The sequence below is a fragment of the Drosophila simulans genome, chromosome 3L (genome assembly GCF_016746395.2).
Source record: "Drosophila simulans strain w501 chromosome 3L, Prin_Dsim_3.1, whole genome shotgun sequence".
Lineage (NCBI taxonomy): Eukaryota > Metazoa > Arthropoda > Insecta > Diptera > Drosophilidae > Drosophila > Drosophila simulans.
Genome location: NC_052522.2, coordinates 9,530,181 through 9,554,123, shown reverse-complemented (window position 1 = coordinate 9,554,123; position 23,943 = coordinate 9,530,181). Strand labels below are relative to the sequence as shown.

At 44.1% G+C, this 23,943-nt stretch overlaps 3 protein-coding genes across 15 annotated transcripts; 2 read left to right on the top strand and 1 right to left on the bottom strand.

Annotated features, from left to right (window-relative positions):
• The first annotated feature begins 392 nt into the window (after positions 1-392).
• Positions 393-19,873, top strand: LOC6737484 (serine-rich adhesin for platelets). Of its 13 annotated transcripts, XM_039294284.2 has the most exons (14): positions 393-925; positions 3,424-3,670; positions 3,955-4,203; positions 4,282-4,525; positions 4,643-5,592; positions 5,650-6,583; positions 14,531-14,945; positions 15,439-15,471; positions 15,574-15,741; positions 16,540-16,692; positions 16,847-16,884; positions 17,827-17,848; positions 18,137-18,145; positions 18,595-18,727. In XM_039294284.2, the coding sequence occupies exons 1-14, from the start codon at positions 428-430 to the stop codon at positions 18,598-18,600; spliced, it is 3,966 nt and encodes a 1,321-aa protein (XP_039150218.1). In that variant the 5' UTR covers positions 393-427; the 3' UTR covers positions 18,601-18,727. The 13 variants fall into 13 exon arrangements, with proteins under 13 accessions (XP_039150218.1, XP_039150219.1, XP_039150217.1 ...); XM_039294285.2 differs by lacking the exon at positions 18,137-18,145 and having other exon boundaries at positions 18,595-18,732; XM_039294283.2 differs by lacking the exons at positions 18,137-18,145; positions 18,595-18,727 and having other exon boundaries at positions 17,827-18,111.
• A 164-nt stretch (positions 19,874-20,037) lies between these two features.
• LOC6737483 (insulin-like growth factor-binding protein complex acid labile subunit) lies at positions 20,038-22,514 on the top strand. Its single transcript, XM_002084283.4, has 3 exons — positions 20,038-20,290; positions 20,494-20,900; positions 21,385-22,514. Exons 1-3 carry the CDS (start codon positions 20,074-20,076, stop codon positions 22,417-22,419), a joined length of 1,659 nt encoding a protein of 552 aa, XP_002084319.2. The 5' UTR covers positions 20,038-20,073; the 3' UTR covers positions 22,420-22,514.
• Positions 22,515-22,607: 93 nt separating this feature from the next.
• Positions 22,608-23,887, bottom strand: LOC6737482 (ATP synthase subunit b, mitochondrial). Its single transcript, XM_002084282.3, has 3 exons — positions 23,729-23,887; positions 23,184-23,512; positions 22,608-23,103 (listed from the first exon to the last, which is right to left on the bottom strand). The coding sequence occupies exons 1-3, from the start codon at positions 23,754-23,756 to the stop codon at positions 22,729-22,731; spliced, it is 732 nt and encodes a 243-aa protein (XP_002084318.1). The 5' UTR covers positions 23,757-23,887; the 3' UTR covers positions 22,608-22,728.
• Positions 23,888-23,943: the final 56 nt, after the last annotated feature.

Sequence of the window (23,943 nt, the reverse complement as noted above, 5' to 3'; positions counted from 1 at the left end):
CGTGCGGGGAGATTCTTATGACCAACCTACTCATTTGAATCTTCTCATGAACTCATTTCTACGTGGAAAAAAAAACCAAGTCTTTTATTGAATTTTCATGAAATTTAAAGGAAAAGATAAAGGAAAGATATAGCATCTAAAATATAACATAATAATAAACCTTTAAATCGTACACTTCAAAAACATAAAGGGTTCCTATTGATTTGATTGACATTTTACTTCAATCTTTGGCCCATTTAAGCAAGACCTATTGTCTTTCATTATTCAAATGTCAGTTTGATAAGGAAATGACAGAAGTTATTACGACTTGAGAAGCCCCAAATCGCTGACGCATTTTGGTAATATTTTGTTGTTATTTTTTCTTTTGCAGTTCGAAGAGAAGGAGAATTTCGCGAAGCAGGAGGAGCACAAGACCACAAAAGATGCCATGGGCAAGTGTGTCTCCCGGCAGTCGGCTCCGCTCCACGAACTCGCATCCCCAGACGCGCAGCATCATCAATCTGTATTGACAATCGCACTGTCCCACGAAGATTTGGCCCAGGCACACAAAATCTGGCAACGGTTGACAGGGAGTAATGAATACATTGCAGCCGGGCCAACCTCCCAGCAGGAGGAGGAACCCTTTTATTACACTATAAGCCGGCAAAGGCAACCGGAGCAGCAGCAACAGCGGGAGCAGGAGCTGGAGCAGGCCGTGTTGCACATCGAGTCCCTTTACAATGATGCCGCCATCGCCCCAGCGGAACCAGCGACATCAGCCAGCGAACCGGAGTACTCCACTTGCCAGGAATTCCTGCTGCACGAACTGCTGCAGGTCATCGAGGAGCATGCAGCCACCACCTCCGCGACCAACCACATCCTGAATCAGTCCCGAATCAGGCCAGAACCTCAATTACCCGTCGAGAACAACGGCTGGCTGGCGTTGGTGAGTAATATTGATAAATGTTTACAACTCACTTGAGGCTTCTGGCGAAGCACCATCAATGAGTTGCGTGCTCCGGGCGGCAAAAGTTGAGTCTGGCGAAAAGGTGGTGCCACCGATTGTGGGTCAACAATCTATTCTGCTGCCAGACTATTGTCAGTCTCGATAGCCATTGTTTCGGGACGAAAGTGAAATAGGATTGCTGTGGGATGTTGTAATATAAACATAACGAAATCCAAACTCAAATTGTAGTGTAAAGAAAATATTCAGAACTAAAAGTTCTGCTTAATATATAACTTTACCTACCTATTTTCTGACTAAACATGCTGTCACTTCGAAACATGTAACAAACTCAATTATAAGGAGTCACTACATTTTGTATGCATATATAAAACTCAATGTAATAAGGAAATTTAGGTTTAACAACCCAAGGCCTTGATTCACTTTCTCGAAACACTTGCCACCGCCTTTCCCTTCGAATTTTTGGCTTACATATTCATATTCCTTTTCTCCCAAGGCTTATTACAAGGTAATTTAACATAAACAAGCTAGTAGGTGAGAGAGGAGGAAATGGCTGTCAGAAATGGCCCCCTCGCCACATATCATCTTTCATACTTAAACGAGGCACTTTATCCCTTCCTTCCCATCAGCAATTGACCTTAACCAAATTTTATTTTACTTCGCTAATGTCTCAGGGGGCTTATTACACCTGAATTTTACATGATTCACTAAATACACGTATGAAAGAAAGGAGAATCAAGCCTAAACAACATTGTTACAATTTAAAATATTAAATTTAAAGACATATATAGATGCACTAAAAGGATAACATGTGCTGTATTATTACCATATTTGTGTACTGAAAAGGATTCTTCTATATAAGGTTAAGCTACACATTTTTCTAAACAATCTTGAACTGGTTTTGTATTGGTTTTCTAAGTTTTAATATCTTAGGAATTGTAAAAGTGTCATTACAGAGTCTATTGTACATAAATTTCCAAAAAAATTTTGGTTCTGTTCCCGACTAAGCAGCATGTCAGCCGCTAGGTGGCGCTATAGTAAGCCACCCCCGATTTTCGACCGTTATCTGCGAACAGCCACTTGTTTTTCCTTTTTCTGCGCATGAGCGAACACTGGGAAACTCTCTCCGACTCTCTGTCTATTTTCCATTTTCTCCCCCTGTGGTCAAGCTGAAAAGAGTATAACGACCAGACCCACCACAAGAACGTAGGGAAACCCAATTGCTCCGTGAGAATTTTCAGCTCGCCATTCAATTTTCCGTTTGCCGTGCTTTCGCAAGTGAAAATTCGTCGCCACTCTGCCGCAGCAGAAAAAACCTCAGCAAAACTATATGGAAAAAAATAAAACAGCAAAACTAACAACAAAATTAGGAAAACAATTGCAAACAGAAACGTGCCATATAATTGCGAAAAACGTTTGCATAACGTGAGGCGTTGAAAAGTGCGAGCAATCTGCGAAAGATTTTTCCAGCAAACCGTGTGGATTTTCAAGGACCCCCGTGTGGGTGTACCACTGGCAGGTACTCGCTGTGTATCTGTGTGTGCGGCTCAAGTGCAATTATAAATGGCGTAATTTGTGCGCCGTGGCGGCCGTGTCATGAACATAGCCGAACCAGTGCATCCTAGAGTGGACCTATACTGTACCAGGATCAAGACGACTCCGCGGGGGCGCAGCAAACGGACGGAGGCTCGCCGGAAAAGCGAGTTCCTTCGCCGACAACACGCAAAATGGATGAATGCGACAACCCAGTCGTCGTCTCACTAGGGAAACTCACATCGCAGCAGCTGAACGAGGGGGTCGCCGAGCCGAGCGCGGAAAATTCGGATCAGGAGCAGGCACTTTGTGACTACAAAGAGCCGAACATCGATGATAAGGAAGCACTCCTCGAGCAGGACCTTCACAAATCATCAGTCGAGGAGGACGCAGCCAACGACGCGGAAGTCGAGGCAGTCATCATGGTACCCCAATAAAATATACTATTTTGAATAGCCATTCGGAGATTAGTTATGTAGAAAAACTGGCTTTTTAGAACAGCACACACATTGCAATAATATCTCATAGATAGTTACTTGTTTCGGATAAAGTATCTCGTTAAAGTTTCTTTCTGTCTTCGTATAACTATTGTGTTAAATTTGATTACCAAGTTAAATTAAGTGAATCCTGCGTAAATTCTCGTATTTCTCGATACAAGCCATTCAAATACATCTCGTATATAGGCTACCATATTGATAGTAATCATGATTCCATGAAAAGTATCTCGCAGATATGTAGTTATTGTTCGTAGAACCGAGTGACTCATGTAGTTAGCTAATAGTTGTGTATGCTATTGTGTGTTGTCTCTTGTTAGGGAAGTCCTCGAGGCTCCATTGTTTCCATGTGCCTCTCATCTGTGCTGACCCGATTTGCAAATGTGTTTCGCTTTCATCCTAATCGCTTTTCCTCTAACCCCTTTGCCTCCTCCATTTTTTCCGTGTTCCCAGGGACAGGCGGAGAGCAAGAAGCAGGGCAGCAAGTCGGGTCGCCGCCAGCACAATGGCAACGGAAATAGTAATGGCAATCCCACGGAGGCCATGGAACAGAATCAGACGGTGCACACCAAAGGCACCGCCATGTCCTTTGGCTTCCGCAAAAAGCTCAATGGGACGCCCAAGAAGTTCAAGAAACTCCTGGAAGGCGGCGACAAAAGCGCAACTCGCACAGACACAAAGGATGACAACGGAAATGCAGGTGGGTGGCGCGCACCATTTTCTTGGTAATAATAATTGCAAATTTTACTAACCGGGTGGTTAAATACCAGTGTGACTTAGCCACCCTTATTTCATAAAAGAGCATTTAGTTTATTTTCTCTAATTGGGGAAAGTGTAGAAGCTAAGCCCTTGTTAAATGCCAAAAAAAAGCTACCAAGCATTATGGTTTTTTAATTTGGCGACAACTTGGCCAATTTAACAATGGGTTGACATGCCAACAATTCATCGGAATCGTCTCCTTTCTACTCCTCTTCCTCGCACCAGCTGTTCCCATTCACTTCGAGAAAGTAGGCGCCGCCGCTGTCCAGAAAGCTGGGACTTTGGCGACAGGTGCGGCCGGCGGACGTTTCGGTTATCGTGGGGCGGTGCCACGCCCCTCCTCTGCAGGCTTCACTGCGCCCAGTGAAGATTCCGAATCGGAATCGATGGCCAATGCCCAGAACAACATCAACAACAACAATAACAATAATAATGGACGTGGAGCGGAGAATGGTCCGGTGTTGGTGAGCAATTGTGAGTATCTGCTGGTTGCAAAAATAAAATAGAACTTTCATCCAATCAAATACGAAACTACATTCGATTTTCCCGCAGTGAAACGCCGCTCCAAGAGCGCACACGCCGGACGATCCGGCGATGGGGAGCCCAAAATAGCCCAGCCCAAGACGCTGACGTTCAACCTGAATCAGAACACCACCATCGAGTACCAGCGGCGTCAGTTCTTCGGCGAGATCGCGGACGAAACGTCGGGTTCCGGATCCGGATCGGGAACGGGATCGAGAGCCGTGCAGCCGAGATATAACTACAACAACCTGGCCAGCATGCATGCCAATGTCATGTGAGTAACCCGGATACAGGATTATACCTCATATATTTGAATGATTCTAGAAAACCAAAAAAAAAGTAACTGGAAGCCTATGTAATGAGAATAAACCAATTTTCTGTACTTTTCCAGAGTTCGCCCCACACCGCGACCCACTCCAGCCAGCTATGCCAAGTTCACCCTGCAGACAGTGAGCCTGCCCAGGCCGGAGTACCCGGTGGCCATCAGTTTGACGGCCACCACACCAACCACGCCCAGCAGCAGTGTGCAGTCACCCGTGCCCGCCCATTCGACAGGTGCCAGGGCCAAGGACATTTCGACCAGTTCCAGGCAACATCCTTTGACTTCAGTCCATGTCCAACCACAGTCGCGTCATCTTGACCAGAAGAGCGTGAAGCAGCTAACGAATAACTCCACGCGACGAGGATTCTCCGGAAGCAGGGAGATAAGCGCCGATTCTGGGATAGCCAGCATGGACATGGCTTTGGACAGCAGCTCGGGCAGCTCGGTGGGTTCCAAGCGGAGTCGAAGCAGACCAAGGAACCTGAAGATGGTGATGAGTGGACGGCACACATTCGAGGTGCGCGATGCCGATGATCCGCCATCCAGTGAGTCCAACTCCTTTGTGGAACCGTTGGCATTGCCAAAGTTACCCACTGATGGCAGTCAGAGTATTCCACTGCCATTACTGGGCTTGGTGCGATCCAATACGGTGTTGAGTCGGGAGTCTTACGAGCGACGCCAGGCGGAAACTCCAGGGTCCCAGGATCAGCAGGAATCGGAAAAACCCAAGACCAGCGGCTCCGATGAAAGCGAGAGTGTGGATGAAGAGAAACTCTACTTGGACTCGTCCACCTCCGAAAAGAGTGCCAAACATCAGAGCCAATCGTCAGTGGCCTCCACTTGGCGCCACCAGGCGGGTGAATCTCTGGCCGCCCAGGATTGCAGCAGCATGAGCATGAGCATCAGTAGCGACACCCACGCCCACGAAAATCCGCGCGATAATGACAAGGAGGAAGACATGTCCTTGGGTCTGGATGAGATCAGTCTGATCAACACCGACATGCAGTTTAGCACAATCTGTAAGTGTTTCGTTTGGTTCTAGGCTTTATTTTTGAATAACTTTTAATCCTTACCAGCTTCAATGACGGAAACTCCACCCAAAGTGGGTCAGGAGTCCCTGCTCAATCTCCACCTGGTGGACAATCGGGAGGCAGGCACCTCGCGTCCCCGCTCCTTCAACAATGCTCTTAATGAATCGAAGTTTGCCGAGCTGGCTCTGGCCAGTAGTAGTTGCCTCCTGTTGGACGATGAGACATCGCCCACAGATAGTTTGGTCAGCAGCACCGAGGATTCCGAGGAGGCTGGTGGCAAGTTGCAAAAGCACAAGCTCAATGAGGAGCGTCAGCAGAAGGATATCGATGACATCGACATAGATGATATTTCACCGGTTCTCGAACTGGATCTGGATCCTCCAGGTGGACGAAGTCCCATTTCACCCGGCACTCCCACTCATGCATCTCATTCCCTTTCTTTGGGTTCGGATTGTGGAAATCTCATAGATGATGAGATTGCCGATCAGCCAGCTCTGCTGTGCAACAGTGAAGCCCATGAGGTGGCCACCGATACGCCCACATTGATGGAAACCCTTACCCACACGCAAACAGGATCCCTGAGATCCTTGAAGAGTCAGTCGAAGGCACGTACCGCCTTGCAGCAGGCCATCGAGTTGAGTTTGAGGACTCCGGCAGCGGTGCGAAAGGCAGTTATGGATCGAGCCGAATCCTTGGATACTCTATCGCCCTGCGAATCCATTTGCTCCGATGACCTGATGATGGACTTCGATATGAACAGCAGCGTGGACTCCATCGATCACATGGCCAATTCAACGGGACGCAGTCGCAGTGGCTCGGATCTTCACAAGATTGGTGGTCAGGAAATCGATCCCATGCAGGCGGAAACTGAGGCGGAACTTCTATCCGAGTTGGAGCGCAGGGGCAGTGATGTGATGAAGGAGCTCAATACTTTGCTGCGAGGAAGGAGACAGCGCGGAGGACCAAGGGAGAGGATTAGGTGAGTTCTGACTTAAGTTTAATAGCTAGAATTGTTCTATATTGGGTATCTATATATCCATTACTCAAGAAGTAATCGAACTTGAAGTGCAGCATAAAATGTTCGAAGTGATCCATTTCGAGAAATAAGGTCGAGAGTTCATATCATATAATATGTATGTCAGATGAACTCTCGTAACTCAGTATCTGAACTACAAATTGACCTGAAAATGTGGTTTCACGCTCTCAGAAACCAATCCTGCCACACTGAATTTGTATCTGATAAAAGCATTTCAGTTTTTTGGAATAATTTCCATTTTCCCCTTCCTATGCAAAGCTAATTGAATTGGCTGCATTGGGTCAGAAATGCGCTGGCGGTATCGCTTTGAATTGCCTTTGATTTGGTTTTATTAGCTCTTCAGTTGGCAGTTGGCCAGCGAATGTTGGAATATTATTAAGTGCATTTTCCCGGTAGTTCCCCCTCCTCCCCTCCCAACCCAATTTCACTCGAGGTGCTGCAAATCAATCAGCAGCCTCTCCCCTTTTTTAGCGCAGGTTGCCTCTCTCTTTTTGGCTGCCCGACAAATTTCTGCCGGCCGGTAAGTGATTACTCAAGTTAGCCCTAGAAATGCAGAGATATACGACTAACTTCGGGGTAGCATTTAAATTAAATCAAAATTTAAAGAAATATGAAAGATAATTCCAAATTTTACAATACCTTTTATTCGTTTTAAATACCATAATAGCAATTAAATAAATTGGCAAGTATATAAGTAGAAACTGCCTAGAGTTTTCAAAATATAGTAACCATTAAATCACCTGATCCAACCTGGTGTTAATGTAATTTAACATGCAAATCCAGAAACATTCAACCATTGATTTAACGACCAAAACAAACAGAGAGCGAATCCCACGTGTTTGCCTGTTTGTCTACTCGGTTCTGTTTGCCAAAAGGGCACTCTGGGGTTAATCAAATGCAATTTACTTTGGCCAGCTCACAGCTTTGGCATGGCACGCCCTTATCCCCCATTCCCCCCTTGGGCACTGCCCCCTTTTATTTTAAGGGTAAATGGAAATCGAAATGGAAATTGAAATTAGCCCAAAATTAGACAGACATCAGTGGGAAAAAGGACAGGTTGAAACTCACAGGTTCGCCTTTATGTTTGCTGAAGTTGCCAAAGGTTACGCTGCTCCATTGGCGTCTCCATCATCCCCATCCACTCGACATTCCCATTGCAGTTCCCGTACCGTTGTCGGTTCCAATTGCCGTGTTTTAGCGCCGGCTACCAGAAAGAGAAGGGGCTATCCATTGGGGCATGTTTATGGGCCAAAAAGTGCTGCAGCCAGCAACTGCAACAACTGCAACTCTTCGTGGGCCTGGTGCATTCTGGGCGAAGCCAAAGCCAAAGACGCGACCAAACGGCAACGGCACTTGGCATTTCCAATTGTCTATGCCTCCCCCCATCACCACATTCCCATTTCACTGCACTGGAAAAATATTAAATTTATTAAAATATATATATTGTTGCAATGCACGAAGCATTAATACATACATTAATACATTGTATGCATACCTTCTATATACCACGCACAACTTTTTCTTCTAATATTTTTCTTCTATTAAATTTTATTCTCTTAATAATCCAAAGTTAGTTAGTTTAAACTATATGCCAATGTCTAAGATTGTTTTCAATTCAAAGCTAAACGAATCAGCTATTTTTAGTTCAAAGAGCTATTGTTAACTTTTTGTTCTCCGTGTGGCGTTCCCGTCTCCATCTATGGGAGCTCCAGACTGGGTCTTGGCTTTCTGGCCAAATCGTGGTCGTAGTTAAGATAACATTTTGACTTTGGCCAGAGACTTGATGGCGAGTGCCGCATTCTTTTGTCATGGCAACGAACCAGCGCAACAGTCACAACAGCAAACAGCAATTCCAGCAACAACAACCGGCAACGGCACGACATCCACGTCGATGGAGTTGTTTTCTGGCTCTAACCAAAAGTTGGGAAAAACTTTATTGCTAGGAAAAATCAATTGTCTGGCTAAAAGGCTGGCTAATATGTGTGTGTGTGTGTATGTGAACCTGTTTCGCAGCCAACAGCCAAATAACTGCAAAACGCCGCTGGCCATGGCTAAATGTGTGGTTGCGGTTTAACCTGTCACTCGATGGATCCAATAGATGAGCCTGCGTCGGGACATTGGCTTTCCTTTTACTTCAGTCTCCAGCAGACATTAGAAGGCCAATTTCGAAGTAGCCAGCTGCAGATACTTGCAGATAAAAAAAAAACAACAAACCAATCACATGCAAAACCGCACTTGTGGATTAACCTTGAGACTGGCTTACCAGCTTGGCCAGTGCATGAGTCATTACCTCCATCGCCTGCTCCCTGCCCTTCCAGCATCCAACAAAGTGCTGAATAAGCCCACTCAATCTGAGTTATTATGGCCTCTCAGTTAATCCGCTCACGCGGATGCAACAAGAGCCTCATTGTGATCCCCAATCTAGAGATACCGGGCGCATAAATATTATGGCTGCTGATGCCGCTGTTGCTCTGCCTCCTTCCTTTCTTTCTACATTTTTCATTCAGCTAACAGCGTCTAACGGCTGTGCCACACACTCTAAGAACGTTAACAAAAGCGGCCTATACCCACACGGTCAACTCTTTCGGCCCACCAGCAACATTCTTAACACTCGCTCATGTTGCTAGTGCAGGCGGCGATGTTGCTAGTTGATGTTGCTGGTGCTGTTGTTGCTGGCGGGAACGGTGGGAAAATGGAACATTGGTAACAACAGCAAACAATTACAGTGGGGCTCATAACAGAAATGTTATTGATTATTAAAGTTCGTAAAAAGTTCTGATAAATTATTGATTTATGTTTCCTTATCAAAATAAATAGCGTAAAATAACAAGAAATTACAAGTAAATAGCTTTATCAATATCATTCAGCTGCTAAAAGTACTTGGCTCAATTTGTATTTGTCTTTAATTGCTAAGATCAGGAAACTGTTGGTTGCGACTTCCTCTTTAGCCCCTTGAGTTATTTTCCTTTTAAGAAAATTACGTACTTTAGCTGACATGAAATCTTGCAGCCCACTGTCGCGTTCCATTGCCATATAATACCACTCCATTGCCACTTGAGCGGTGGCTCCAACTTCGATTTCGGCTCCAGTATTAAACAAGATCTCAAAGCGTGCGGTTCGGTGCGGTTTATGAGTACTGTGCGGCCAGCTGTGCGAAATAATAAATTATATTCGTAATCCAATATCATTCCATCAGCAATATCGGTTTGAAAAAGCGCCGCCAATAAAGGCAATTGTAAATTGGTAAATTGTGCAAGAGCCGTTGTTCGAAAAGCGCGTGGGAGTTATTGCGTAGACCCATTTAATTGCGTTGTTAATAACCGAAACAAAACCAAAAAATCAAAAAAAAAGCTATAATAACCAAAAGCAAGAGCCAGTGACCGCAGGCAGTCGTCGCCTCCAGTGATACGCACTGTTGCCTCTTCCATGCCACAGATACATCTACTGCCTACCCATCCAAAGCTACAGACTCGGATACAGATACAGATTCAGCTGCAGATTCAGATACATATAGGCGGTCCAACGCCGACGCCAGCGAAAGACAACCAGCATTCATAACAAAAGACACGCCGCGGGCACAAGTGTCAATGAAACGAGCGTTTTGCCTGGGATACTTTTGGCATTTGGCCTAGACCCGCAGATTCGAGTGAGTAAAAAAGAGGTACGGTGGAGCTCCCATATCATGACCTTAAACAAACAAAGTCTTCATATTTCCTAGTCATGGAAAAGTTCAACTGAATTGTCACCTATATTTTATTATTATTATTATCTACCAGTATATAACAATATCAATATGTGTAGTACGATGGTTTCAGTTACTGTATTTCAACTGTCGCTGAGAACCGAAGTACAATACGTATTTACGAATGTGGCAGGGCTAACCAAGGCATACAGAAGCTACCGAAAGCCCAGAAACCTTAGCCAAGTGGTAGCCAAAGTGGGTGATGATTTCCGCTCTTAGCTTTGCGTAATTCGATATGCAACCAGGGGCAAAAAAAAAAAGTAAAACAAAAACTGTAGGGAAGGGGTAGGCCCAACACAATGGGGCTAAAAAGTGTGTCACATGCAAATGCAGGCAACGTTTGGAAAATCTTTTGGAATTTGATGCCATAAACGTAACAATTACAGATATCAGGCACATAAAGAAGAAAAAAAGGTGGCAAGATGCGGGGTTTCGGGGGTCGAGGTGCCCCCTTTTATGGCTTTCCAGCCACTTCAAGTTCAGTTGCATTTGCGACGCGTTCAGGTTTTGGTTACGGATACGAGTACGGGTTCCCATCTCCATCGCATCGCATCGCCATGCATAATTCAACAGAATGTTTGCCACACAAACTACGGACATAACATACCATCGAGTGCAAATACAGATACAGATAACTCTGCTGCTGCTCCAGCCTACCATCCTATCTACCTGTCTGCCTCGAAAGTGCTCCCCAACTCCAAATTCCCCAGTCCCAAACACACACTCTGGGCATATCCCCATCTTAACCATCGTTGATCATCATCCTCGACTCACACACTTGAAAAAAATAACTAGAATTGTTATACTAAGAACAACAGGGGATTCAATACCATTGAACATGTTAAAGATAATGCATTCAAGTTCATAGATGCTTTATCTAAGAAAGTTATATTACCCAAAAGTATTGTCATTAGAATAAATTAGATCAGCTGTATTGACCTTTTTAAGAAGGCATACGTGAGTTAAACTTTAAAAAATAGACTAACTGTCCATTTGGAGCCCCTTAACTGATCTTAAATGGTAATCTTCCGACCAAGATCTAGTATTTCTCTGCGTGGAGGAACGGAGAACCCTGCGCATGCGCAGATACACACCGGATTCTCATCAGAGGCGGTCGTGTGAGAATGTTGGTTATTTCTTTATTTTTTTATGGCCATTACCATTACTTGCGTGGATGGCAGCTCGCGCCCTCCCTCTTCAGGCCTCTAATGAAGCTGCCTTTCCATTTCCACTTCCCCTTCCTATGTGTATGTACGTATATAAGGATGGGTACCATACCATACCATACCATGCCATCTGTGTGCAGCTCCAAAAGGTCTGCGACTCTATGACAAATGACGTTTTGCCGCACAAATTGATAAGTACCGTTGGGAAGTGAAGTTCGAGTAGTGCATGTCAACGCCTCAGCTCCGTGGATCGCTATATGACTATGATTATGATTACTTGTCATTGTTGGATGTCGTCTGTTAACTGTTGCAGCTAGCCAAGTGAGCCAACTGAGCCAAGTTAGCCATGTTAGCCAAGTTAGCGACAGTTGCCGTTGGCAGTGGCGCGTGTGCAGCCACAAATGAGGCACATTTGTACTAAATGTGTAGAAAGGTAGCTGAAAAGCAGGTGCGTAGCCATGGGGCTTTTTTCATGGGTTCGCTGCTCAGTTCTGTGGAAGACCTTATCGCTAGAAAAGAGAATTATGTGCTCAAATGTTCAGCACGTACTGTTATTAAGTAGTATACGAAATGCTATCAAGATCTTATTTACAAATTTCGTGGTAAGTGAGTTACTTGAAAATGCACAAGTATTTAAGATCTACCAAAGGTACTATATAATTATCTTACATTTTATTTATAGCTTTAATTGCTAACCTAATTTTTATATTTACCAACAAACTTCCTTGGATTGAATAAGCCAGCATTGGCAATATCTGCAAATGAATCAGTTGATTAATGGTCTATATATATCGTTAAAGACACCCCCTTCGCTGCTCCCCTGTTGATATTTCCTTATATAGACATACATATAACTCCATTTGCTGCACTTGTTGCAATGACAGGCATTTTGTCGTCTGACAATCGGTTTGTTTTTATTTTATTTTTTCTTTTTTGTTTAGAGTTCGAAATATCCGGCAGTGCCGCCTGTGGAGTTTCGCTGAATTGAGTTGTGCAAAGTACTCGTATTGTTTTGATTTCGGTGAATCTCTTCAGACCTCAATTCTGCATTCATATTCATATTCATACTCGTAGTACAAAAACCGCATAAAGTTGGCGTGCGAAACTCGCAAAACATGTGGAATTTAGTGGCTGGTGTGTGTGGGATTTTGGAAAGTGTATTTTGTGTGTTTTATGATTTGGACATAATGTACACTTTAATTGCTTTTTTGTTTGGAAACACACGAGTGAGTCCATTTGAACTCTTGCTTGATTTTGCAAATGTACCGAAACTGTTTATTAGCTACAACAGCTATTGGCATTTAAAGTTTGTTTAATTTACGCAAACTAATGGCATTAGGCCACTAAGCAATTGTGGCATAACTATTAAATAAAAGTCATAAAACTTAGTTAGAATTATGTATGTAAATGGGTTTCCTTTCAATTAGATAGTATTTGATATAGTATCTTGCCTGATGCAATCAAAACCATCGCAGCGGGAAATTTGCTTTTAATTAAAATGAAAAAGTGCTGAGAGCCTTCATAAAAAATGCCGACAAACCCCAACATCTAGCGGTGAAAATAGAAGGGCTCCCCGGAACAATAAAAGATGCTTTCGCACTTTCATCGCCGCTCCAGATGAGCTGAAAATTGTTCACAGTCCATTTCGTGCGATTCGCGATCATCTTAATGTGGCCATAAACAAAGTTCACCGATTCAAAATATTCAAATTGCGCTGTGCCAGTTCCCTGGGGGCCAATTACTCTTGGATCTTCAGTTAGCCACGTGAACTCGGCTAATTAAGTTAGTGCAGACGAAAGTCTCACAGATTCCGTGGGATGCTCATATTAATTTTTATTGTCGTAATGGATCCACCAAACTAATATATCGTTATAATTGCTGGTTTTAAAGGCAGTATAGCTATTAACCTTCTCACATACTCGTACAAGCGTGTATAATCGAATGAGCTAACCAATTTTGAATGATTTTTCCTTTTGTTTGGCTTTTTGTTACCGTTTTCAACAGTTTGTTTAAATTATGCCGTGAAATTTTTGAAACTGCGCATGTGTAAGAGCTGCCCACCATCCCCCCTTTGTCCCCCCTGCACTTTTTGGGCGTCTGCAACACGCAACAGTTGACTTTCACCAGCTGAAAGGCAGCCGCGTCTGTGGATTTATTTCCAGCATTCATGTCGTGCAGGTTACCTCGCCACCTGACCCCCAATCCCCCATTCCCCCCTGCCCATCCCAGCGATCCAAACCATCTTAATGACCCATTGACAACTGTGGAGCCGAGCATTACTCCTTTGGCCAGGCCCTAATCAATGGCATTTCACTTTCATTGCGACCGCGTTAATTGAAGCTGGCTAAATAATTGCAAAACTCACCCCCAAGACTTAGCTTACACTTGACAAATTAATTGCTAACAAAGCATTTAATTGAATAAATGTTACCAATTCTATAGCAAGCATTACAATATTAATTACATAAGAATTTTTCTTAATTTGAAGCAAAACTAAGCCGCTAGTTCTATTGTACATATAGTATTTGATTTATCGAACTATATACCGATTTTGCCAAGTGTATTGTGGTCTGGTCTACAAAGTCTCCACACAGCTGTTGGTGGTCTGCGCATGTCGCGATTGTGTCATTCCCGGAGAGTAACAACATGGGGCACTAGAATCCAAAGATATTCGATTTGTCTGCTTGGACGATGTCGGAGGCGGACTCCGCCAGCAAGTGCTCGCCCAGTGGAGTGCGAAGGGTTCGGACGGATCTGAAAACGTCGGAGAATCGATTCCTGGGCAGCCAGCAGCGGACCAGCTCACCCATGACCATCAAGCAGCGACACATCCACTACCACTATGCCACCTTTATGGCCAGCAGTGCGCCGCAGGCCCACGAAACATATCACAGGCACTCTTTTGGATACTACCTATAAATAATTACTATGATATGGGTTTTACTGCTCAATTAATTAATAACGATGATACTTTCTTTTCAGCGCCCAATTGCCTGCGCGTGCCACCAGATTGCTGAACCGTTCCCGTCTGCAGGACCAACAGCTCGCCGGCAACGATTCGGATAACAGCTTGAGGTCATCCCACAGCGGCGGAGCTTCGGCGGCGGCCAGGAAGCGCAGCACGGCCAACTCAAGGACCTCGTCGGGTTCCACGGCCAGCCTGCCCCGTCAGCGTCACCTGCAGCAGCAGCATCTGGGATTGGGTGGCGGAGCAGGAGGTGGAGGTGGAGGTGGTGGAGCCACTGCGTCCGGTACATCCACCCAGAGGTGCGGGGGAGAGCTGCACAGCTCGTCGGACGATCTAATGTTGTATGACAAGTCCTTCCGCAATGCGATGATCCAGGATGTGCTGCAGTTCAAGAAGCAGCTGCTCCGACTGCGGCGAATACTCCAGGAGGTAAGTTGGGGCTATGAATTAACATTAATTAAGATTAACCTGCTAAACAAATGGGGAGAAACAATAAACTTCACTCAACATGATAACAGAAAATCTTGAAATTATGCCAGTATGTCAACTTTCAAATGTTAATTTAAACATAAGTTTATGAGTTTAGTTTTTTCAAAATTTATGTCTAAGATTTATTAAAATCTGTTCAATGAGCCATAATAATTTTAATAAATTTTAAATGTTCCTGAATTTATGTAGATATAGATAACATCTTTAAGTTTCAATCTTTCCTGACTTTCATTTAGATACAGAAATCATCTTTAAGTTTCAATCTTTCCTGACTTCCTGTAGATACAGATATCATCTTTAAGTTATTATATCTAAATTAGTTAGCTTAGGTACATTCATAATTTTTCCTTTAAATTGCACTTTTCTTTTCCGCACATTTCCATGGCACACCCATCATAATCATCCACACTCACCATTCACTTGCACTCCAAAGCCCCAAAAGGAGCCAGATTTTGATTTAAAGCTGGTACGTCGCTGACTCCATTTAATTGTGCCCCAGGCAATTTTTGCGTGGGAGGATTAGTGATGAGTGGAAAGTAACCTACTGGTTTTCATTGCCTCTCCCCAGACGGAAACGCTCAATCCCTTCGAGAACGACAACGTCCAGCTGTTCGCCGCCTGCGGATTGGATAGCAAGCAACTGAATGACATCGATCTGGCCAGTCTGACCTCGTCCACGACGGAGGATCCGCTACAGGAGCTATCGGATCTACGTAGACAGGTGGTTTACCTTCAGGTATTTGCACGTTTTTTGCATTTCGTTTGCTCGTTAAGCCGGGGGAACACGAAAACTGGGTCTCACAAATCGATCCGATCTGATCCGATGGATATCGATACGATTCGAAGCAGGACAAGAATTTTCTATCGCATTTTTACTATCTCGCTGTTGTTCTTTAATGTTTATTAGATACACGGAATCTTACTCCGTGTAGCATGTTACATATCCAATCATGAGAATACTATAACCATGCTTATTGTATATCTATCTTCAAATACAACATATACATTTTATATAAATACAGTCATAGTTTCGTGTTGATATTGCACTTTTACTTGATACCGAACACAGATCATACAAAATTCCTTTAAATGAAAAGATCTTTCTTTCTAGTATCAAAGGAGCAGAAAAAAGTATTTAAAATGTTCAAAATAGAATGTTTTAAAGGTTTAATCTGCTAATTTGAATAGTACACTCCTTTATATACATTGTTAATAGCTGTTTAGTTTAACTATATGCTTTGATTGAGAAAAACCAATTGGCTTCTGAGTAAACCAAAAGAAGAAGCTCTTATTTAAATTAATGAAAGCATGACAGTCTTCAAAGCCAAAAACTAAGCCAAGTTAGCATTTTGCCAACCTGCATATACATATATATATATATAGATATGATTTTCACACTCTCTGGCTTAGATACGTATAACCACTAGTGACCTTTCATGGCTCGCTCCACAAGAGTGAACTGACATTTACTGATCTTTGCCTCTCCATCTTACCTCCCAATCCAATCCCCCTGTCCAATCGCCTGCTCCTCCAGGGTCAAGTGGACGATCGTGATCGCACCATTCGCCTGCAGCGCGATCTCATCGAGCAACTGGAGGCCGAGAAGAGGCAGAAGGCTTCGCATGGACCTGGATCTGGCGGGGATCAGGCCAAGGAGCTCATCAGCATGGCCACCCAAACGGAGCGGGTAAGTTTGGCCAACGCCACCGTGTAATATATCCATACATATCATATGTGTTTGCACAACATTGACTAACCGAAGGCTATCGTCAATTGCAACTACAATTACGAATTCAATTTCAACTTCAATTTCAATTCCAATTCCGATTCCACTTTCACAGACACGACCACTTGCCATTGGTGCGGAGGGTTTGTCCAGGTAGGCAAACTTTCATGTTTCAATTTCGATTTCGGCCATATATGTACTTACTGCATTATTTACCTGTTTCGCTATTATTTCGTTACTGCATTTTATTGTGTTTCGGTTATTTGGTATAATACTTGTAATTTTCGGGGGCTTTTCATCAACCGCAGCTGTGTGGCCGCAAACTAACAAAACTAATACAAAACACTGCCGCCTATTGCTGCTCGTTAATGTTGCAAGTGCACTTGGGGAAAAGTTGAAAGAAGTCAAATAACATCTAGTTATTATTTAATAAACAAAAGAAAGTAATATTTAATAATGTTAACTTTGAATGGGCTAAGCAGCAAAGCAAATGAAAAATGTATTGATAAATCTTAAAACTGTTAACTATAAATGTTCAACGATCTACAAGCATCTACTGCCATTAAAAGATAAAGATACTTATTTTATTTGATTTCCAGTGCAATTATATTTTATTCTATTAACTTAAATATTTTTGTTTTTATTTTTGAAGAAGTTAAAATCAATTTAGTTTGATTTTTTGTGTGTAGTTGCTGCTGGTCAGTTGGTGTTGCAAGTTGCAAGCTGCCGTTGCAAGTTGCTAGTTGCTGCTGGAATCGGTTTCGGCTGGCTTCACGCTCCGCTGGCATGCAAATCAGTTGGCCACTTTTTGCGGCTCTTGACGTTAATGGCAGCAAATTGCAATTGGAGCAGTCTAATTAGGGCCGATTCTGCAGTAGCTGCAGCTGAAAGCTGCAAATCTGCAACATCGAACGTGGCAGCAACAGGAGGCGGTATTGCCATTTTGTTCAACTCTAACTAACAATAGACCAGATCTCGCCCCGATTAACCCATCTGAAAATTTCTTTCTTTCCCACTCGCAATGCTCCCATGGAATGTACAAACATATACACTGAAACAAACAACTCTTTCCACTCTAACCATTACGCTATTTAGACTACAATTTGGGGAGCAACAGGTACTATTTTGTGATTTCATCCTAGCCATCATTGTGCTGTGTGCCATCAATCTTATATGTATACTACACCTAAGCTACAACTGTATAGATAATTGTAATTCGTGCACTTGAGAAACTAACCCAATGCCCAAAAGCATCCACTAACTACCATCAAATGATACCCAACTAAGCTTTAATCTATCTAAGATAACCGAGTTACTAAGCTTAGCTTTAAGAACGTTACTAATTTGTCACTGAAAATTTAACACTGTTTGTGAAACGTTTTAATTGCATGCGGCAATTAAATAGAGTCCCAAGGTAATGCAAACTAAAAAATAAATAAACCACACGTCGAGAAGATGGGATGGGTCGAAAGAAAAATGTAACCTCGATGATTCAGATGAGTCATGAATCATAATGAATCATGAATCATAAGTAAACACAGTTGTTCCCCCAAAACGGGATTTTTTGTAAATTTAAACCAAAGCAGTCTAGATTTATTTAAAATTCCAATTAAAAAGTTGAAATAAAAAACAACCTTTTAGCAACTATATCTTTTATTAAATCCAAGTACAGATATTTCTAAATATTAAAATAAAACTTGTATTAAAATTAGTAAACAATTTAAATCAGTTCAAATAGGTTTCCTTCCCATCTTCTCAACATTACTAATCTTTTTTGGCATGGACAAAAAGCTAATGGTTCCTCTCTAGAAAGTAAACTATTATCCTGGAACTGCCCACTAATCCTCATCTCTCTGTCCGCAGAAGTAAGCCCGAATATACCAGTTATACCACGCACTTTCCGATGCTCCACTTGCACGATTCCACGCTGGCAGCCACCACGATAATCCGTCATCACCAGAGCAACCACCACCAGCATGAGCAGCTCCAGCAGCAGCAGCAGCCGGAGAAATCCTGTCCAGCTCCCAGCCAGACCCGCCGGCACACCATTATCTCCACCACGCTGACCAACTACAATCAGCAGCTGGCGGCGGCATTTCCCGATGCCACGCGACGCTCCTCCATCGGCTGGGATACCACAACGACCACGCCCACGCCGCATGGCAACGCCTCCAAGCCGGTGAGGATTACGCTGATCGGCGAGGCACTGCCGCTGCAGAGCAAGTCATCAACCGGTTCGCTATGCTCGTCATCATCATCGTCGTCGTCCTCCACCTCATCAACATCCTTGTTGGCCCAAAATGCCAATGTGGTCAAGATGCGCTATCCCAATGGCTGTCAGAGTGTTAAGAACGGATCGAGTGCCCATTATCAGCCGTTGTACAACAGCAACAAGATGACAAGCCCAACCGTAACTATAGTCTGATTTGGATACCAGTTTTCAGTTATCGAACCCACAACTAATTTGTCTTCTGACTGGCGCTCCACATGGAAACACAGAATTCATGATTGTGAAAATAGACCTAGTACAAGATCTTGATTATTGTAAGCGCCAATGTATTTGCATCTTAGCCAAGAGAAGAGCCCCGGAAAAGCAGTTTAGTAAAATATTTTCGTATTAAGCATACGTACTTTAAATATCTCCATATATGTACTATGTGTATGTCCATTGCTTCAATATAATGTTAAACTTAAATTTAATCGTCTTTCTGCTGGCTTAGTTTTGGCTTCCAAATGAAACTTTGTTAGCCAGATAAAAACATACATACATTTAATAACCGCCAATCTGAGCATTTTCAAGAGCCTCCAAACGGAATAATACCCATTAGCACAAGGGCTATATACTCTTTGCATATGTATAATCTAAAGTAGATCCTAGTTAATTTTCCATTGTTACTTGTTTTCGCCTAAGTTTTAGAGTAAGCTAGTGAGTTTTTCTTGTTTCAATATTCCCATAATTTGTACAATATGTCTAAACCAATCTCGCTTAAGAGAAGCAACATTGATAAGAGCAAAACAGAATATTTTTTCTCCAAGAGCACAATAATCGTCAAGTAATTAACCGATATTATATAACGCATACTGTATGTAAACCACTATTAAAGTTATAGAAAGTACCTATCAATAGAGAAAGATAAACTAGCGTGTGTGTTTGTTTGATTTGGAGGCATTTCACAGCTGTTGAGTGGACGGCCCTCTGCTCGAGATCCCATTGATGACGCCCCAAACCGGCTTGGAGCCCACTACCTCCGCCTCCACCTCCATCCAAACTGGATTTGCATTTCCATTCGCATTCTGCGGCTGTTCGCGGATCCTCAGTTGAGAACGAACTCTGGAGCAGGAATGTCGCCAACTGCCAACTGGGTTCTGCCGCTTTTGCTGTGGCTTCTCTGCGTGGGATTCCCCATACTGCATGGCGCCGATCTCTGCCAGCCCATCGGCTGGCGGAACTTCCAGTGCAACGAAGTCGCCTCGCTGCAGGATCTGATGGATTTGGGCGCCGAAAACTGGCATACTCTATCCATACGGAATGTGCAAACGGAACTGGAGGTGGGATCAGGTGAGGTCGGAAAAGGAGGATAGGTTTCACTAAGGGTTTAGTCGGGATAATTAATGATGAAGCAATAATGGTACATAACTTAGATTCTTCATCTTCAAAAGGCGCAACATAATTGCTTTTCCTATAAATAGTTGCTTCCATGAAAGCCAAACCAGTTTGGATTTTCCATATCTTGGACTTCCTTTATTAACAAACCATTTTAGGCGAAAATGCCGATCACTTGGCCAACTTACTAGACCTGGATCTGACTGGCGCGGCTCCAATAAATGTGCATACCAGCGGCTTTTCCATTCTGCCCAATCTGCGGCAACTGAATCTCAGTGGCTGCGGTCTCGTTGACATCCGGGGAAATCACTTTGCGCCTGAGTCAGCGCTCCAGCGGATCGATTTTAGTCACAATCAAATGGAGCTTCTGGATCGCGACTTTTTTGGCAATCTGAGGAAATTGATTTATGCGAATTTTTCGCACAATGCACTGAAGCAATGCGATCTGCCGCACATGCCGCTGCTAAATCGACTCGAATTGGGGCACAATCGATTGGTGAATGCCACATTCGGAGTTTGTCCACAATTGCAGGAGTTGATTTTGAATGACAATCAACTGGCGCAGGTGAGTAGAACCTTTCCTAAGGAATTAAGTAATTCAAAACTTGAATTAGCATTGATAATGTAATCTTCTATATATGGAAGCCATCGGCATCTTTTGATCTGCTCAGCTTAATTTTGAACTTTCCATTTGACCGCATCGAACTTTACTAGTTAGTGTGTACTTAGTTGGATTGGCATTACTATTTGTTAAATTGGTCATGATGATCTGTGGCATTTTGATCGAGTTGCAAAATGACAGTTGCATATTTTTTGTTTATCTCCATGGGTTATAAAATTTAAAATTGAAAAGTCATATTTGAAAACAGTAGCATCTAAAAGGCAATGAGAAAATCGATTCTAATTTTAAAGCTGATCAAAATATTTGCCAACCTCTTTTCTCACACGGCGGAAATTGTTTTGTAAACAAAGTTTAATGATTTTTAAACTGAGAAAAAAAATGTAAACTTTCTATGAGTTGATAAAAAGCAAATTTTTCTTCCTGACAGTTGGACGTGAATGCTTTTCGTGGACTCCATGGCCTGTTGGAGCTGCAGCTCAGCGGGAATAGATTGAGCTCCATTGGCCTGGAAACCTTTCAGCCGCTCGCCCAGCTGCGAAGGTTGAACCTTTCCCAGAACACCCTCGATGCACTGCGTCCAAATGTCTTTGGGGCTGTGCAGAACTTTGTGTTGCATCTGCAGCAACTGGATTTGTCCGGCAATCGCATACGCCTGCTGTTCGACAACCAGTTCCGAGTGCTGGCCAGACTGCAGATGCTGGATGTGTCCAGGAACAGCATCGCCAGCCTCAGTCCCGGTCACTTTGTGGGCTTGGGCTCACTAAGGAAGCTGTTTCTGCAGTACAATGCTATACTCGAAATCAAGCCGGCCACCTTTGCCGCCCTTCTGAACCTGGACACCTTAGATCTGTCGTACAATAACCTGGAATTCCTGGAGGAGCAGATCTTTGGAGGCAACACCTTGCCGCGCATGCGAAGGCTCAACCTGAATGGCAATCGTATGAAGCATCTGCATCCACTGGCTTTCTCATCGTTGCCATTTTTGGAATACCTAAAACTGGGTCACAACGAACTGAAATCCTTGGACGTGCGCATGTTTGCGCCCATGCGGCGTCTTCAGAAGCTCCACTTGGGTCACAATCTGCTGGAGGAGATCAACCTCGATGTGCTGGAGAGCCTGAGTAGCGTGCAAGAGATCCTGGTGGACAACAATCGCCTTACCTTTCTGTCCAAGGTGAATGTGAGTTTCCCCAACCTTAAGCGCGTGTCCATCGAGGGTAATCCCTGGCAGTGTCCTTGCTTCGTGAAGCTCCAACGCTGGCTGGCCACCAGGGATGTGGTCTATCTGCGCGATAACACGGGCTACTACAAGGGCGAACGACCCCTGTGCATAGTGACCAATGTGGACTACTGCATTCAGAATTTGCAGGCGGTACGCCGCCTGGGAATTTTGGGCGATTTCCAGGGGGAGCAGGTGGAGGCGGATGCTTTCGATGACGATGCCAGCGCAGCTCAAGACTGATAGTTATGATTGCTACCATTTACTCGTAGTCTTAATCAAAACTATTTACCTAGACTAAATAAAACCGTGCCAAACTGGGAAAACCCCAAAAGATACCACTTCGTTTTGCCCTAGGATATGCTTGCAAAAACGCTCTTAAATTGAAATCCGAACACTTTAAATACAACACAAAATTGCACAAAAAGATCTTTTCAGACACGGACATTTTGAAGATATATTGGATCGATTTATCATCTTTCGGGCATATTCATGGTTCCAGTGTCTCGAATGGGTTTTAATTTACAAATAAACAACTAAAACTCGAATCGTTTAGGCAGACTTGACGCGCAGGGCCAGAGCGCTCAGATCGGCGATGCACTTGTTGAGAGTCTCCTTCTCCTGCTGGGGCGAGATGCTGGCCAGCACGTTGGTGGTGATCCAGTTGACCATGTGCTTCTGGCTAAGGCGACGCTCGACGTGGCGGCACTCCACCTGGTAGTCGAGACGGCGCTTCACCTCCGAGTACACATTCATGGCGCGCTCACGGAACGCGGCCTCCAGCTGCAATGCAATGTTCTCCTTCTTGGCCTCCATCAGCAGCAGGGCACCGTCGGCGCGCCACTGCTCCTTCTTCTCGGCCTCGATGGCGTCGGAGAGGACCTTCAGCTCAGCCTCGCGTCCCTCCTTCCACTCAGATTCGATTTTCTGCGGCAGAGATAAGTTAAATTAGCGGCTGGGTTTTGAGTATATATGTATCCCATGATGATAATCCAGCTAATACTCACATCGATCTCGCCATCAGCCCACTTGGCGATGACCGGGCCGAGCTTCTTGACGGCAATGACGGCCATGATGCCGAGCGACAGACCGCTGTAGTACTCGTGCTCCATGACGTAGATCTCCTTGGAGCAGAGATAGGTGATCAGACCCACGCCGAAGGTGTAGGGTCCGGTGACACCGGTCTTGTTGTAGAAGAACTGGAACCACTCCTCGGGCAGGAATCCCAGACGGACCTTGCCGGGATGCTCGGGGCGCTGACGGCGCTCGATGGCTCCGCCAGGAGCGGCAGCAGCGGCTGCCGACCGGGTGGCGGCCACGGTCAAGGGGCGCTGGGCTGTAAGTGCAGTTCACCAATTAGTTGTGCGCTACATTTTAGTTGCAAAAAATATCCATTGCGAATGGGTGGTGATTACATAAACCACGATGTCCGACGACTTTGCAATGCCGTAACAATTTTCACGGTCATTCGCGGCCGGAGATTCACTTGCCCACCGCGCGATTAACGACCACGGATTAGCTGGGCAGCTTTTGGCACGGTTTGCAGGTTTACCTGTTAGAAGAGCGGCTCTCGAGAACATTTTCCAGGCAGTTGCGACGAATTTATGCTACTAAATTCACCCGAAATTGTCAGTTCACAATAGTGACAGGTTAGGAGAGCGTTGCCAGATCAACCGCTTGTCAGCCCGGTTTTGCAACACTGGCGATGTGTGCCCCATATTTAAACTTTTCAAAATAAAAATTTATTTTTTTTTTGAAATTGTATGT

Bases quoted from the DNA above. Each gene is read 5' to 3' on its own strand.
- LOC6737484 (XM_039294276.2), top strand. From the start codon at position 428: ATGGGCAAGTGTGTCTCCCGGCAGTCGGCTCCGCTCCACGAACTCGCA. The intron at 926-3,423 runs GTGAGTAATATT...CCGTGTTCCCAG, and splicing joins ACAACGGCTGGCTGGCGTTG to GGACAGGCGGAGAGCAAGAA. The intron at 15,742-16,539 runs GTATTTGCACGT...CTGCTCCTCCAG, and splicing joins GACAGGTGGTTTACCTTCAG to GGTCAAGTGGACGATCGTGA.
- LOC6737482 (XM_002084282.3), bottom strand. From the start codon at position 23,756: ATGTTCTCGAGAGCCGCTCTTCTAACAG. The intron at 23,513-23,728 runs GTAAACCTGCAA...CTGCACTTACAG, and splicing joins GAGAGCCGCTCTTCTAACAG to CCCAGCGCCCCTTGACCGTG. The intron at 23,104-23,183 runs GTGAGTATTAGC...TCTCTGCCGCAG, and splicing joins GGGCTGATGGCGAGATCGAT to AAAATCGAATCTGAGTGGAA.
- LOC6737483 (XM_002084283.4), top strand. From the start codon at position 20,074: ATGTCGCCAACTGCCAACTGGGTTCTGCCGCTTTTGCTGTGGCTTCTC. The intron at 20,291-20,493 runs GTGAGGTCGGAA...AAACCATTTTAG, and splicing joins GGAACTGGAGGTGGGATCAG to GCGAAAATGCCGATCACTTG. The intron at 20,901-21,384 runs GTGAGTAGAACC...TCTTCCTGACAG, and splicing joins ATGACAATCAACTGGCGCAG to TTGGACGTGAATGCTTTTCG.